Here is a 17,133-nt window from a genome sequence, read left to right as displayed (position 1 = left end):
CTTTTTCAATTTTGTTCTGTGACTCATCCACTCATATTAGCGGTGTTATTGTAGTCATACTACCCTACAGCTGTAATACATTATACATATAATTTATACATGATAGTTATGAACAAAACACAATTCATTTTCTGTGTATGAAACATCTTCACTTCCAGTTCAGCATGCATGCATATGTGATTTACCTGCATTAAATCCTATGAGGAATCTCCCAAATATCAGAAGCTCATATAATCTGGCTGGTTTTGCAATTCCCATGAAAAGAGCAGCTAGAATTGCTACAACATTATTCACTAATAAAGTCTGCTTTCTGCAATAAATGAGAACACACAGTTTAAGCAAGGAATTAAAAATCCTGCACAAGTATGTATGTACAAACATCTAATTACTGTTATCAAATTCTCTGTTGTATGGGAAATTCTAATATATTTTTTATACGTTTCTTGTCTTTTTAGTTTTATAGTTAAAGTTTCTTTATTATGACGTGGTGATGAGCCTTGCTAAAATGTCTTGGAATAGACAAACCCATTACTGTCTTAGAAATTGCTAAATCGCTAAAGGCATATCCCACTTTTAAGTACACAATGGGGTTTATTTACTAAAGCTGGAAAGTGCAAAATCAGGCTCACTTCTGCATAGAAACCAATCAGCTTCCAGGTTTTACTACCAAAGCTTAATTGAACAAGCTGGGGTTAGAAGCTCATTGGTTTCTATGCAGAAGTGAGCCTGATTTTGCACTTTCCAGCTTTAGTAAATAAACCCCATTGTTTACTTAAAAGCAGGGTATGCCTGTATTTAAGGTTTAGAAAAAATGACCTTTATTAAATATGGTGGGCTCCTGTCCCGTTTTGCAGCAGTAAGTTAAATGATCTTGATTACCTATCAGTGATTAAATTGCTGTTTTTTTTTTTTTTTAACTAAAATTGATAAATACAAACTACAGTACATGAGTTACACTTGGATTGTGATCATCATCCTGGCTAATTAGAGTGCAGGCTGACAAATGCTGAACAATGTATGCTCCTAAAGCAGCCTTATCACTATTCAAGCAGTGCTCACTATGTAGTGTTATTGCTGGACCCCCCCCCTGTGTTAATTTGTGATAACCTATAACATTATGATAGATTACATATAGATTATACACTATGGGGGTTATTTACTAAAGGCAAATCCACTCTGCACTTCAAGTGCACTTGCAAGTGCAATCGCTGTAGATCTGAGGGGAAGATCTGAAATGAGGGGAAGCTCTGCTGATTTTATCATCCAATCATGTGGAAGCTAAAATGCTATTTTTTATTTTCCTTGCATGTCCCCCTCAGATCTACAGCAACTGCACTTCCAAGTACAATTTCAGTGCACTTGTAGTGCAATGAGGATTTGCATTTAGTAAATAACCCCTTATGTGTTGACTAGGCTAGTGGTTTCTTTCAAAACCAATGACCAAACAGTAAAACTGTTTATACTTACAGAATAAAAAGTATTGGAATACAAATGTATTGAACTTTCTTTTCTGTTGCTCTCCCTTTCTGTATTTACACATTTAGCTTGGAAACCTCTCCCAGTTTCTTTGCTGCTCTTATGTACATAATCCTGTTTAGCAGCCCTCGTTCCCCTATTGCGTTAATTGGCCTCTGGGTGATCTCTGCCAACTCCGGTATTCTTCACTCTATATCCCACAGGGTTGCATTACTATGTTAGGGCTTTTCTATATAGGAAACTTTGGAGATATTTACCATTGCGCCCTTTCAGTTACGTTTATAGCTGCCCAACTTGAAATTTGTCACATTATGTATGCTCCGATTTGTTGATCTGCCTTTATACTCCTGATGTTGATATTTACTGTTTGTTACCAGCGTACTTAACTCAGTTTATCTTGCTTTACCCCTACCTTCTTTTGTATAGTGCAACTTTTGGTTAAATAAAGGAATTACAAAAAAAAAAAATTTTTATTGAAATTATGGAGGGCTCTTGATGGGTTGGGGGTCACTGTGTGATAAGACCTGTGTTATTGGTTTTAGATGCTGGGCTTGGCCCAGGCCTAATAAAAACATCTTTTGTTCACTACTGGTGTCTCTGAGTTGAAAAGTCCAGTTAGGGCAAGTGACCACTGGGATCGTCAGGAGAACCCAACAATCAGCAGCGGCTCCTTTATTGAGTCAATGCTACATTTGTAGAAGATCTGGCCTCACTATTTTCTACAATTCCTTCTGTGTGTACTATAAGTAATAATTGACAGTTACACAAGAGCTTTACTCACCTACCAAACTTTGCTGCTGCGTGTCCACCTACAAGTGTTCCAACAAGGCCCCCAATTGTAAACACTGAAGCAATAATTGACCAAATAAGCGTCAACAGACTTCCATCCAATTGGGACTGGTACCGTGCATACCAGGTATCATTGATAAACTTTTGTATATGCTGTGAAAAGATTAAACAACTTTTTATAAAAAGTTTTAGTCTTTTGTCTGAAGCTATTGATAGGCAATAGTAAGCTTAACAGTTATGCAATAAATATATATATTTTTTTTAATTATTATTCAGCTGTATAAAAGCCTACCCAGTCTTACTGGCCTGAAATTTCCAGCATTGTGACTTATGAAGTAGAATAATCAAATTTAATATTTTTACACTCTGTTGCCAAGGCAAACTTACAGTGTCAGTTTTGTGGAAAAGCCAGGCAAGCTGCAGACTAGAGCAGGAAAGATGCAAAGATGCCTACCACCTCTGTGCAAATAAGGCCACATTATTATTATTTTTTCAAATATACATTTTTATTAATGCTCAGGGAGGGAAAAGCCCAAAATAACATTGACATCATACAGTCATGAACAATTCCATATCTCCAATATGTGAAATATCGAACAAAAAAAGCTGTAAACGGACATGTAATGAATTCAGGCAGAATAAAATAACTGGTAGGTCTAGCCTATTTATCTGCCAGAACATGAAACTGGAAACTAGATGTGATAATATCAAAATGATACAGTAGGCTGCCCAATCCTGCAGCTATTTTATATATATTTAAAAATAGAAGGAAATAAAAGAAATAAACATAAAAAATGAAGAAATAGAAGAGATGAGGAAGGGAATGGAAAAAGGAGGGGTGGAATGGGTGGGAAAAAGGAGGGGGTAGAATGGGTGGGAAAAAAGGTGGGGTTATGAGGTGGGGGGTGTCTCTCGGCAGGGGTGCTCTACTCGCAAGGCTGGGCGAAGACAGTAGTGCGCATTTTATAAGTTCGACCCCTCATCGGATACTGTGAACACATTCCATAGTCTCCATTGCTTGGAGTGTTTTTCCTGTCTATTCTTTGCCCTAGAAATAAGATCTTCCATCTTTCTTATTTCCTCCACCTTGCGCAACCAGCCCACAAGAGTTGGTGGTGCCTGTTGCTTCCATAGTTGAGGAATGCAGGATTTGGAGCATTCAGCAGGTTAAAACACAACCAATTTTTGGTAATGTTTTGCAGAAAAGGTAGAAGCATGAAGTAGGAAAAAGGCCGGATCGTCAGGGATCTCATGTTCGTGAGTTTTTGAGTGCCCCTCCGGGCTACTGTCCAGAAATGTTTAAACTTGGGGCAAGACCAAAATATATGTAGGAGCGTTCCTCTGTCCATCTTGCGTCTCCAGAAGCGATCTGTAGTGTTCGGATAGAACTTATTCAAAAGATGCGGTGTATGATACCACCTTGTTAAAATTTTATAATAAATTTCCTGTATTTTTGTACAGATTGATGACTTCAATAAAAATTGAAGAATACTTTTTTTTTTGGTGTCCGAGAACGATTGGTGCAGGTCATTCTCCCATTTTTGCAACAACGGGAGATTCAGATGTTCCGGAGGAGTGACTAGTAAAGAGTAATCTTAAGCCCCATACACACTATCAGTTTTTCTGCTGAGTTTTTCCTTCAGATTTACCAAAACCATATAATATGAGGTCAAACCTTAGGAGTTTCAATTTGTATGCAATCATGCAGGCCCTTGCACTACATGGTTTTGGTAAATCTGAAGGAAAAACTCAGCAGAAAAACTGATAGTGTGTATGGGGCATGTGATAGTCCCAACAGTAGCTTCCCTTCATCTAAACAGTAATCCTCAAAAGTGGTTAAGCTGCGGTTGAATCTCTGAGGATTTGGAGGAGAATGTAAGAAGCGGTGTAACTGTAATGCCTTCCAGAAGGGAAGTTTGAACTGTCCCGAGTGACTCATCAGTGATGTGATGGAGGGTCAGCCATCCATTTTTACAAAATGTGAAGCTTGAACAAGTCCGCTTTGAAGAAGGGTAAAAAAAACGCGTGTTCCAAGGCCAGGGGTGAATGCCGGGTTACCAAGGATTGGAAACAGTGGGGAGTCAAGTTGAAAGGGAGGTTGATAAGATGGCCCTAGAACATATACGAAGCAGGGGGTTGCAAGTAGCTGAAATCCAGTCAAATGCAGTCATTAAAAAAAACGTTGAAAAAATGTGCCATACATAGAGTGTAGACTATTAACCAACAACGACCCTCTTCAGGGGTCAACACAGAGTGCCTGAGCCCTAGGATTCGGGACTGGGGTGGGCGAGGAGTGGACCTGTCCACTCAAAATTAGAGCAAACAAAACCTAAACCAAACACACAAATAAAAGGGAAAAAAAGGGTGGGAGAGAAATTATTTAAAGAAGGAGTGAGGGAAGAGAGGAAGGATAGTAAGAGAAGAAATGGGAAGAAAAGTGAGTAAAGGAGGAAAGGAAGGAAAGTTCCTGGGCTGGGGTGTGAAGAAGGTTAATTAGAGAGGCCTAGGCTGGTCGGGTGCAAGGTTGGAAAAGAGCAAGACCACCACAGGGCTCACACCTTGAGAAACTTAGCATGAGTGTCATGGGGGATACTGGTCATCTTTTCATTGATCAAAAGGGTCGTCAGGATGCTCTTCACCTCTGCAAATGAAACAGCTGGCCCTTTCAAGGCCATGCTTGGCTACAATAAACAGGTAATTGGCCAATTTCTGCTGATTGCGGATAGATATGTGGAAGAGCGTGAACAGGAGTCTGAAGACCCTTGACCAAAATCCCACGAGGCAGGGGCAGGACCACCAAATATTGATTTTGTCTCCTCGCTGACCACAGCCCTAAAGCAGAAGATGCAAAATTGTTTTAATAAAAATATAATACCATTCACTTTGGTTTTAACAATGTGCCTGAAGTTCAGCTTTAACAGGATCCAGCAGTAGCATTACATTTAGCCTATGTTCACACTACTGTGATGCGATACACTGTGAATTTGACCTGCTTTTTGTCCTGTGTGAGGTGTGAATCTGCCTTAAGGTTTGAGGTAGACAGATGTGAATTTACCGCGATTTTACCGCAAATTTCAGGAGGCAGACCGTGAAGAATTTGCAGAGATGTGAACTGTGTGCTGCGAGTTTACTGCAAGTTCAATTAAAGCCTATGAAAAATTCGCACTGCACCATTGGAATTCACATCGTACCTGCAATCAACGCGCACAGGAGCCTTTTTTTTCCTGCATCAAATTCGCAATGCATAGATGTGAACCAAAGCCATGGAATACTATGCTATTTACATGACCTGCAAATTCGTATGTTTCTAAATGCATCAAAAGCGCTGTAAATTCCCATCAGGTTGAACCCAGGCTTAAGTTTAACATTTTAGCTCACAAACATCTGCTGCCCATCCACATGGCGGGTATTTATTTTCTTAAAGCAGAACTATAATCCCCTCCACTCCAGCGACCCAATGGGGGTTATTTACTAAAGGAAAATCCACTTTGCACTGCAAGTGCACTTGAAAGAAAAGTCACTGTAGATCCAAGGGGGACATGCAAGGAAAATAAAAAACAGCATTTTAGCTTGCACATGATTGGATGATAAAAGCGGCAGAGCTTCCACTCATTTCAGAACTACCCCTTAGATTTAGAGTGACTGCACTTCCAAGTGCATTTTCAGTGCAAAGTGCATTTGCCTTTTGTAAATAACAACCAATGTTCCTGAGCTCCCTCACCAGCTGAAATCTTTGGCCGGACTTCTGCTGGGTTCTGATCTTTGGTCATTTCATTGACCGAGCTGAGAGGAGTGCATTCATCACATCAGATGCCAACATTTTACATTGAGCTGCATGTGTACAGCTCGGTGTACTGTGTGGACAGGCAGGTAAAAAAAAGAAAAATGTAGAAGAGGCAAAGTACTGTATGTCTCTACTGCATTACAAAAACTTCATGAACATTTTTTTTTTTTTAATTAAAGTTCCACTTTAATGTATAAACATTTAACACACCTGCAGTTTGTTTCACTTACTGTTGTAGGTGCATTGATAATTGATAGATTATATCCATACTGGAAAGTTCCTCCTATTCCTACTGCGCATATGGCCCCAAAAAGTTTGCTGCTTGGAAGCTATGGAGACACAAAGTAAGCACAAATGTTAGAAATTATTTCAGGAAACAAAGAAGGTAGAAGTACAAAATCTACAATTATTGTTATTAGAATCAGATTTGAATTGCTGTGTATGGAGGTTGATTTGCTAAAAGTGGAGAGTGCAAAATCTAGTACCGCTCTGCATAGAAACCAATCAGCTTCCAGGTTTTTTGTCAAAGCTTAATTGAACAAGCTGAAGTTATAAGTTGATAGGCTACCATGCACAGCTGCACCAGATTTTGTACTCTCCAGTTTTAGTAAATCAACCCCAATGTGTTTGAGATATTTCCTCGTTTAGTGTCTTTCCAAACAGGAACTTCTGCTGTAATCCAGAAATCGTAACATTGCATCTTTGATTGATTGGTAAATATATGTGCAATCAAGACATAGAATCTATAAATATGACTGACTGGTGGTCATAGAAATGAATGAAATTTTATCTACTAACCTGCACTAAAAGAGGCTTGGGGGTTGATATTTTTAAGGGCTTGTTCACACCATGTACATTGAGCTGCATTGATTGCATAATACATATGCTTTGGTGTAAAAAAAGGCAGTAAAATGCACCTCACTGAATATCACATTGTAACATGCTGTAGCGCATAGAGTTGAATGAAACGGCATTTAATAACATAGTAAAGTAAAATAAATAAATAAAAAGGAAGAGAAAAAAAGGTAAACAGTGTGATGCCTTATAACAATGGAGTGCACTGCACAAAAATCAAATACCTTATCAAATGTCAGCTTGTTTATAACTATACTCATTATTGATGTGTTGTCACTCTGATCAGGTTTTTGTTCTTTGAGTTTTAATATAATAAGGAATGTGGAGGGCCTACCCCCACAAAGGGCCAATTTTCTGATAGGAGGATTCCCCCCGCCAGAATACACCAGTCAGTGCTCTCTGCCATTCAGCCGGATGGCTGTTCGTTTCCCAGCAAGCATGTCCAACAGAAGATGGCCTAATGGCCAGCTTCTATCGGACTGGCTGCCATACATGCAGACTGAATGTTGGCTGGTTTTTGTTGAACCGCTGATGTCGCCCAACATTCGTGTACCAGGCTTAAGTAATAATAATGAAAAATGAAGTTGTGCAAATAGAGCTTGTGCAACTTCATTTTTCATTATTATTGCATTATCTTACTAGTGGGAACACAGTAGGAGGCTGCCGCAACTTGTTTTTACTTTGTATGTCTACTGCAGATTTTGTTTGATATGTTATTTTCACCATTAAACATTGACTTGGACCACCACACTAGTACAGAGGTAGCGCAGAAGTACACATCCACTTTTTTTGTACTAGGCTTAAGTGCTTTCTTCGCACAACTAACCAAACAACTTGTTACGGAAGAGCCCAGTTGATTTTTAAAGTGGTTGTAAACCATTAAATATACCCAGTGAAGTGACTGGCTTCAGGTGATACACAGAGATGAAACAAATCCTCCTAGATAAGTTTTACTTGTTTATCTGCAGTCTTCTCTTTTCTACATCAATTTAAAATGCAGAATTGCTAAAGTTTGTCTGAGCTGTCAGAAAGCAGGGGGCGGAGAGCTGAAATTACCCTTAGTGCTCTTAATTGAGACAAGTACACACTATAGAGGGATATGGTTTGTTCATATTTCATGTCTGAGGATTACAACCACTTTAAATCAACTTTTAATGAACCGAGTGGTGCAGACCAGGCCACACACCAAAACCAAAATATGAGCTGTAATGCTAGCTTTAAATCACCACATATGTAGATGGTGTGCTCTGGAAAAAGTAGTGCATGCAGCACTATTTCCAGCGCAGTGCAAGGCAATCCACTGCTTCGCATCATGTTGCCGGCAATTGAACTATCTGTGTGACATCTCAAGAAAGTTCATTAATATAACAAAATGTAACTTTCATAAACTCCATATAACATTGGTTTCCTAGACCTGTACAGTTTAAACATGGTATAAAAAGTTACCACTGGGTGGCGCTGTTAGATAGTGCAACTGCTCACAAAGGCAAACTTCTAACAGCATATTTGTTTTCATGCAGTGAAGTCCATTCACTCCAAAACTGAATGCTAAAAGCAAACAAAATGTTTAAGTACTTTCAAACAACATTTGTTAAGTCATTGAATGTACTGAGCAATTTTAAAGGAGTTTCCATTCAAATATCTACATGTGCATAGCCAGCTTTAGACAGTGAGTAGGTCTCTTACCTATGTACTGTATATGAACAATGGCCCCCTAAACGGAGGGACAATTTTAAACTGTGAAAATGTTTTAAAGTTTTTTTTAGATATACATGTTAATGAGATCTGATTGATCTACATTTTACATGTGTTTTATTTTAATAAAACATTTCTTTGAATAATTTGTAATTATTAATGTACATGGGGTAAACCATGTTTGCTTGCCATGTACAAAAGCTTTGCAGAGCTACACAATAGCTGTGTTTTACTGCTTCTTCTCACCGGATGTGCTACTAGACACACTGAAAATAATGCATTTCCTTAATTATTATTATACAGGATTGATATAGCGCCAACAGATTGTGCAGCCCTTTACAACATGAGCGCAGACAGTACACCTACAATACAAATCAATACAGAAGGGATCAGAGGGCCCTGCTCGTTAGAGCTTACAATCTAGAAGATGGCTCATATATTTCAACAACTGTTAAAATGAAACTAAACCCTTCAACTGAATGATTTCCCAAAAGAAGTTGCGTTCAAAGTTGAACTTTAGTCAGAAAAGTAAGTCCTGCGAGATTGCTGGCCCCTTCTGCAGGTATAGCATGTATGTAAAACATAAAAAATAAGTGCCTATACTGTAATACAGTGTCTCTCCCTGCTCTGCACATGCTCAGTTGCTCTATATTTTTAGGCAATGGCCAAAAATGTAGAGGCCAATCTGCTGGCAGCCTAAAGATAAACTGTTGTTCAGGGCTCTGGGCTTCAACAAAATGGCAGCTTCTAGCAAGAAGAAACAGTAACAATGCTGGAGGCAACTTACAACACACACTAATTTTGGTATAAAAACGATTAATGTGGAATGTAGGTTTCTTGCTTAAGAATATTATTTTTATCAAGTTATTAAGGGTTAATTTCCACTTTAAGACATGCTGCGAATGTTAATTGTCACATTTTCTTGTGTTGTCAACCAAACTGTCTCACCAGCAAGTGTCTAGTGTCATAACTAATTACATGAGCAGCACCAAAGCAACTGCAGTTTAAACTGAGGCTAAATTGGCAGCTTCCTTCATTTTGAATCGAATAAGGGGGGTATAACCCCCCATTGTGGAGTTTTCCCTTCATTTTCTGTCACATAGCCAAAGCAGGAAGTAAGAGGAAACCCCTCCAAAGTGAGGGAATTCCTTGTTGTCATCAGAACTAGTTTCCCTACTGGAAGATTCCTCTTCTATTACTGTTCTAAAGGACAACCCAAAAATTGGGATTTTCTTGCACTTGGAATTATGGTGATAATGGTAAACATGACAAATAGAGAGGGTGATTCTTCCTAATGGGGGCACAAACGGCAATCAAAAAATGGAAGATGTTCTAATCCCTCATAGTCAAAGAATAGGGAATTTTTTTGGAAAAGGCACTATATCTGACCACATCCCAATATAAACTTGGAAAAAAAAGATAAAGAGCAGAGAACAGGACATTAAAAGTATAACTAAAGTAATTTTTTTTTTTAGCTTTGGAAAGGGGATTAGAACTACTGTCAGTTTTTGTTGTCTGTGCCCCGTTGAAGAGACTCCTCCTCTGGATTTGTCCTATTTACCATTATCATTGAAAGTGAAAGTAAAAGAAAATGACAAATTTCAGGTTGTCCCCAGAAAAGTAATACAAGGGAAATCTTCCAATGGGGACACTAGTTCTGGTGACCTGGAGGTCTCCAAAGTATTCCCTTAATTTAAAAGCATTTCCTCTCACTTCCTATTTGGCTATATGACAGGAAGTGAAGGGAAATCTCCCCAATAAGACAAAGATGGCAAAAATAAATCTTACAGGGGTTATAATCCTTCCTTTACTCTATCCAAAATGGAAAACAAAAAAAAGTTTTGCCTATAGTTCTACTTTAGGATATGATATCTCAGCAAATGATTGATACATAGATAATTAAAATGAATGTCTTTATTATTACATAGACATTTAAATCCAAGCTAAAAAGCACCATACATGGCTGTCATTGACACCAAAAATAAACAGCCTGAAGAGGCTACATCAAGGACCAGTAGATAAAAATGAATAGAAAATATATTTAAAAAATATTTAGCAAATATCTTAATTTTACCACAATTACCACTGTCTCTGATTATCGGACATGAAAAGGTGATCTCTGATTAAAATCTTAAGAGCAAAATGAGCCGGATCCTGGTTGGAGGTGAATTGTACGTGGATCTATAAAGTTATTGAAACAGAGGAAAATCAGGGGAAGGTTTCCATTTGTTATGATGACCGCATTGTCAAAAGTTTTGGTGGCAAAAATCTTGCATCTGTCAATTTCCACAAGAGCATACATGTTCCATTACCCTTCCTAGCAATGTGGTGCTGGACTGCTCATTCTGTAGACATGAACTTTATACAAGGTTATTTGCTTGAGTAAACATGGTTATGCAAAATAATTATCTGCAGAGTGTAGGTTACTATGAAAGTACTTATGTTACTTTCGGATGATCAATTAATAGTAGGGATGAGGTCTAGGTTTTCCTCTAAAGCCTAGCTTCCTGAGTCTTTTGTTTGACTATAGCTTGTTATTGGCCCTACAAATGGCTAAAATCGAATAAGGTTGACTCCCCATAATCATTAATGGGGTTCACTGCAACGTTCACAAACTTCGAGCGAGATTTGCAAAATGAGTCCAGGCAGATTCACTCAGCCCAAATTAGGAGTAAGTGAACAATAGTTAACTGTTACCTACAGTATATATTTTAAAAAAAAAGTTTACAAAATGAATATTTAACTAAGGAATGGGAAAAAAGCTATTATATTAAACTCAACTGAGTAAATTCTTTAATTTCTCATGTTTATAAAAAACTATAAAAAATATTGGCTAAAATAGAAAATGGTTGCATTTCATGCGATTCGCTCTATGCTTTTCCCTGCTGTTATTCTTAGTACAACACAGATCATGTAATTATGGCAGGCAGACACCCCATATATCCTTGAGTAGGAGAAATCAGCTGGTAAGACATTTGAAAACATGATCTAACTTAAAATAATTGAATTGAGTTATAAACAAATTAGATTATATGGATGGGATTTTTTAGGTGCAAAGTCATCAACAATTCTATAACTGTTAAAATGATACAATATTTATTTGACTAGAGACTCCCTTTGAGGCTCAGTGAGGTGACAGGTAACTCATCCTTAGCTATAGCTACAAGGATGTGAGAAGGTCATTAGCATCTAGGTGTCACTTCTGGTCTACAAGCCTTCTCTTTGCTTTTAGATTCAAATTTGGGAATATCGGACTATTGATTACTAGCATTAAAAATAATGGAGCTCATTTCTATAAAATATAGAACTGAACAGATATTCAAAGCTATGTGTAACACCATCACATGTCTGTGTGCCTAATGTTACACCTTTGACCTCAGTATAGTCGCTAGCTAAACTGATCAATAAACTTAACCCACAAAGCAAACCTTTAAAGCAGTATTAAACCAAAACAAAAATGGAATATACAGGAATACCCCACTTTTAAGTACACAATGTGGTTTATTTACTAAAAGGTGGAAAGTGCAAAATCAGGCTCCCTTCTGCATAGAAACCAATGAGCTTCTAACCCCAGCTTGTTCAATTAAGCTTTGGTAATAAAACCTGGAAAATCATTGGTTTCTATGCAGAAGTGAGCCTGATTTTGCACTTTCCAGCTTTAGTAAATAAACCCCATTGTGTACTTAAAAATGGGGTATGACTGTATTTAAGGTTTAGAAAAAATTACCTTTATTAAATATGGTGGGCCTCCTGTCCCATTTTGCAGCAGTAAGTTAAATGATCTTGATTACATTTCTGCTTTTTTTTTTTTTTTAAACTAAAATCGATAAATACAAACTACAGTACATGAGTTACACTTGGATTGTGATCATCCTGGCTAACTAGACAATCATTAGATATGGTAGCTGTTTTAGTTTTCTTTATTTTTTTTCCCCCTTTATTTCACCTGGTGATCTGGCCAGTAACACACTTCCTGTCTTAACCACTTTCAGACCGGACCATTTTGCTGGCTTAAGACCAGACTACTTTTTGCGATTCGGCACTGCGTCGCTTTAACTGACAATTGCGCGGCTGTGCGACGTGGCTCCCAAACAAAATTGACATCCTTTTTTTCCCACAAATAGAGCTTTCTTTTGGTGGTATTTGATCACCCCTGCGGTTTTTATTTTTTGCGCTATAAACAAAAATAGAACGATAATTTTTAAATAAACATTTTTTTTTTTACTTTTGTTATAATAAATATCCCCCAAAAATATATATAAAAAAATGTTTTCCCTCAGTTTAGGCCGATACGTATTCTTCTACATATTTTTGGTAAAAAAAAAAATGCAGTAAGCGATTATTGATTGGTTTGCACAAAAGTTATAGCGTTTACAAAATAGGGATAGTTTTATGGCATTTTTATTAATATTTTTTTTTTTACTAGTAATGGCGGCGATCAGCGATTTTTATTGTGTCTGCGACATTATGACGGACACATCGGACATTTTTGACACATTTATGGGACCAATGTCATTTATACAGCGATCAATGTTATACAAATGCATCGATTCCTGTGTAAATGACACTAGCAGTGAAGGGGTTAACCAGGGGGTGGCAGTGTAGGGGTTAAGTGTTCCTAGGGGCGTGTTACTAACTGTGGGGGGCTGGGCTTTGTGTTAGTGAACACTGATCTCTGCTCCAATCACATGGAGCAGAGATCAGCGTCACTTATTGCTAGGCAGAATGGGGAGATGCTGTTTACAACGGCATCTCTTTGTTCAGCCGCCGTGAGATGATCGCGGGCATCCTCGCGGCGATCGAGTCCGCGGGACGCGTAACTGGACTCACGGGGGTCCCGACCGGCACGCGAGTGCACCACCGGCGGCGCACACACGATGGCAGGGCAGCATTTTAAAATGGACGTACCTGTATGCCAATATGCCTGCCCGTGCCATTCTGCCGACGTACATCAGTGTGCACTGGTTGGGAAGTGGTTAAGGGCCGTACACATGGGGCGAATATTGGGCGGTATTAGCAGGTTCAATAGAAACCAGACAATATTCGGCCTGTGTGTATGGCAGTCGATCCGACAGAAGCCGTCCGAACGTCCAGCGTCTGTCAAAGGGACATGACCAAAAAAGATCTGGTGATCCGAATCCGAACACTGCTCTCAGCCAATGACCAGTGTGTCCTGGAAGGGGGCAGTCACCCTCCCAGTAAACAATAGCTCAGCAGCCTAGATAGCGGCTTAGATAGCCCGAGCTCTCCAGTTTTTTTTTTCGTTCAGCCCGCTGGACGTGGATGCTGTTTTATTACTAATAAAATTGGGATGTTTTTGCTGAAATCGCCCTATTTGTTTTTCCTTGTTCTGAGGCCAGTTTGCCAAGATGTAGATGCTGCGTCCAATGTACGGCTGATCCCAGATTCCAGCGTCATCATCCCTCCTCCTCATCTCCATCTTATTGGACTATTCTAACTCCTATTGGAGGTCTCATAGGTTTTATGACTTTTATCTACATCTACATCCCACCAGCACACAGGCTAGCACTACGACTTATTATTTTGTTTTACATTAGGTTCCTTCTGTGACTGTTCATGTCACTGCCTTAAAGACATTGCCACTCTTAAATGCCTTCTCAGCAGTGGGGCCCTTTCAGGATCCAAAAGAGGATGACATCAGCAATAGGGGACTTGCAGGGTGTAGGCACATTGACAGGCTGGGTTAACTGTCCCCCATAACTGAAAATGGTATGGGCGAGGGGGAAAAGGATGGCAGACTCAGGTGAATATATCCCAAATTTAAAAGGTAGGTTCCAACGATTGACTGCTTACATGGCAGTTGAAGAGAGCAGGGCGAAGTAATGTAAACATGAAAAAAATGTGCTGCTAGGGAATGATGGATTAAAGTTCCTGTATAGAAAAAAAAGAACCTTTCAAATTTATTCCCATGAACAACTTTCATAGGAACACAACAGCCATACACAAAGATAATTTTTCACCAAGCGGCTGCCTTCTGTGTGTTTCAGCAGTTATTGCTTTTTCTATTTTGAGGCAGCTCTGCGTGTGCTGGGAAAGCCTGGCCTAACATGGACAATACTGGCTGCACTTAGGAAAGAATTATACAATTGAGGCTGCTTCCCACTGTCTGCTGTTACAGTTTGTTTCTTTACAATTTTATGGACGATGAACAGAAAAATTAAAGAGAGGATTCCTAGGGCTAGTGAACGTAAGACAACTAAGTGTTCCAATTAAATGCCTCGGTTTTCAAATTGCCATGCAGAGACGAGAGGCACTGCTCATTTATCTTATGATTGTCACATGCTGGACAGAAATCTAAAAATCTTCAAGGAATAATGCTTAAAATATATAAAGATGTATTGTAAAATATATATAGTAGTATTCTGTATGTTCACTATGTTCAAATTAGTTATTGTTTACTTAAAGTGTAAACAAAGTACAAATCATGGTATGACACTAGATACTATGAAAAACATAGCCTATGTTCATAAAAAAATAAAAATAAAATAATAATAATAATAATAATAAGACATCTTTTTTTTTATATAGACATTATAAAGTTTTTTCACTCACAGTGAGTAATGTCAGGACTTCTTATACGTGAATCAAGAGTTCCTCTCTGTCTGTAAATCCTACACAGTCAATACCACTCATGCATGTCCTGGAGATTATTATTATTATACAGGATTTATATAGCACCCACAGTTTGCAAAGTTCTTTACAACGTTAGGGCAAACAGTACAGTTACAATACAATTCAATACAGGTGGAATCAGAGGGCCCTGCTCATTAGAGCTTACAATCTAAAAGGAAGGGTCAAGTAATACAAAAGGTAATAACTGTGGAGGGATGAGCTGATGAAGAAAATTAAAGCACAGTTGTTAGGTGAAGGCAGGATAGGCTTCTCTGAGGAGAAATGTCTTCAGGGGCCTTAAAGTGGATAGAGTTGGAGATAGTCGGATAGATTGGGGTAGGGAATTACAAAGGAAGGGAGAGGCTCGGAAGAAGTCCTGGAGGCGAGTGTGGGAGGAGGTGACAAGGGAGTTAGAGAGCAGGAGATAAACAATTCAATATCTGTATATAACAATGTTTTTAGAAAAAATTGTCCCCCATACCTGGAAATGGCATAGTATGATGTGATTTCTTTTTCAAATTCATTTTCCTTTTTTCCTTAAAAAAATTCCTTAAACAAAATTAAAAAAATCCTTAAAAAAAATAATTAGACATCTTTTTTATGTTGGTTTTTGCTACAGTCACATAACTGCTTGCCACCTGTGCTCCCACAGCTCAGAAGACTGGAGGCAGAGCCTGCAGAAGACTCTTGGTGGCTTCTGCTGAAGACAGAAGAGGAGCCCCATGGTAATACTAATCTCCTCTGCTTTCTACCAACCTGTAAAGGCTGGACAGGGACATGGCACCTGAATCTGACTATGAGTCTACAGGCATTGGCCTGTTATACTGTAGCTTCTAAGTCAGGAGACGGGATGCCAACTGACCATGCTAGGACATATCTGCTTCCGTGTATGGCATAGTAGTTTGAAAGATCAACCAAGAGGAACTGGCAAAATTACTAGTTATTTAGCAAAAAAACATACAGACTACATTTAATAGGACCTATATACAGTATATATAACACAGCGTGGACTTTAATTATTTGGGGTGAAATACATTTTGATGTGACTGACATTTTTCCCCATGGGTTGTTTTAAAATTGTGATGATTGTATATGTAGCGGTGTCCCCCGTGGGGTCGTGAGTGTTTCAGCTCCACACATCATCCTGCTTGGTCAGACATCAATTTGAGGCACACTTTCTCCGGTCAATGAAGAGTCTCTTGCTTGTTTTTGTTGTTTTTATTAGGGGATTAAACTTGGATGGGGAAAAGGGACATGGGATGCCCAAAGAATTAATCTTTCTTAGTAGAAATAAAGGTAGTTGAATCTAAATTGACAGTCTCTGCTACTTCACATCTCCTCCAGCAAACTGCTTGAGATGACTTGCTTTCCTCTCACTGCCCAGTTCTAGATTCCTGTCACCGTTAGCACATGGCTAGGCCTCGCTCTGATTAAGTCCTAACATTTTCCTAGTTTGCTGTCAGGGGTCTGCAGTCCCCTTAGTTGTAGCAACCATTTTAGATGAAAAGAATAGTTGTGCTAACTGATACTTGGTGGACTAATGCTCCCAGAAAGTCTGATGCAAATCCTGCCAACCCTCCTGGCTGCAGCGACTCTGACTCTGGCTCCACATCCAATACTGGCATGTCTCTCCCAGAGCTTCTCACTCATCAACCCGGCATGGATCCCTCCTGAATGACTTGTCCACAAATGCTTCCAACTGTCCTCCACCTGTTCCTGTTCACCTCTCAATGACGTGTAAAGAGAGGCTCCCTCCCAGCTCCCGAAAGGGTGTCTCAAGGGCCACCACAGCGTAACACGCCATAATTCAGTTCTTCCACCCAACAACTAATCCCCTAGCAGGCTGACCATGAGTATATATAGGAGGCCTGCCAACTAGGATTGGTCAGGGCTCCCGGATA

The 17,133-nt window shown here is 39.0% G+C and overlaps 1 protein-coding gene across 2 annotated transcripts in view; it reads right to left on the bottom strand.

Moving 5' to 3' along the window:
- The window catches only part of LOC143940244 (solute carrier family 2, facilitated glucose transporter member 11-like), a 70,240-nt gene that overhangs the window by 32,937 nt on the left and 20,170 nt on the right, over positions 1 to 17,133 (bottom strand). For both annotated transcript variants that reach the window (XM_077461417.1, XM_077461418.1), the window contains 3 exons: positions 6,280 to 6,378; positions 2,258 to 2,418; positions 186 to 310 (listed from right to left, as the gene is read on the bottom strand). In XM_077461417.1, coding sequence (XP_077317543.1) covers positions 186 to 310; positions 2,258 to 2,418; positions 6,280 to 6,378 — 385 coding nt within the window. The remainder of the gene's footprint in view (positions 1 to 185; positions 311 to 2,257; positions 2,419 to 6,279; positions 6,379 to 17,133) is intronic.

The sequence above is a fragment of the Lithobates pipiens genome, unplaced genomic scaffold (assembly GCF_037356315.1).
Source record: "Lithobates pipiens isolate NorthernLeopardFrog02 unplaced genomic scaffold, aLitPip1_a1.2 Scaffold_3, whole genome shotgun sequence".
NCBI lineage: Eukaryota > Metazoa > Chordata > Amphibia > Anura > Ranidae > Lithobates > Lithobates pipiens.
Note: the sequence above shows the minus strand (reverse complement) of the source record. Positions and strands in the feature narration are given on the sequence as shown.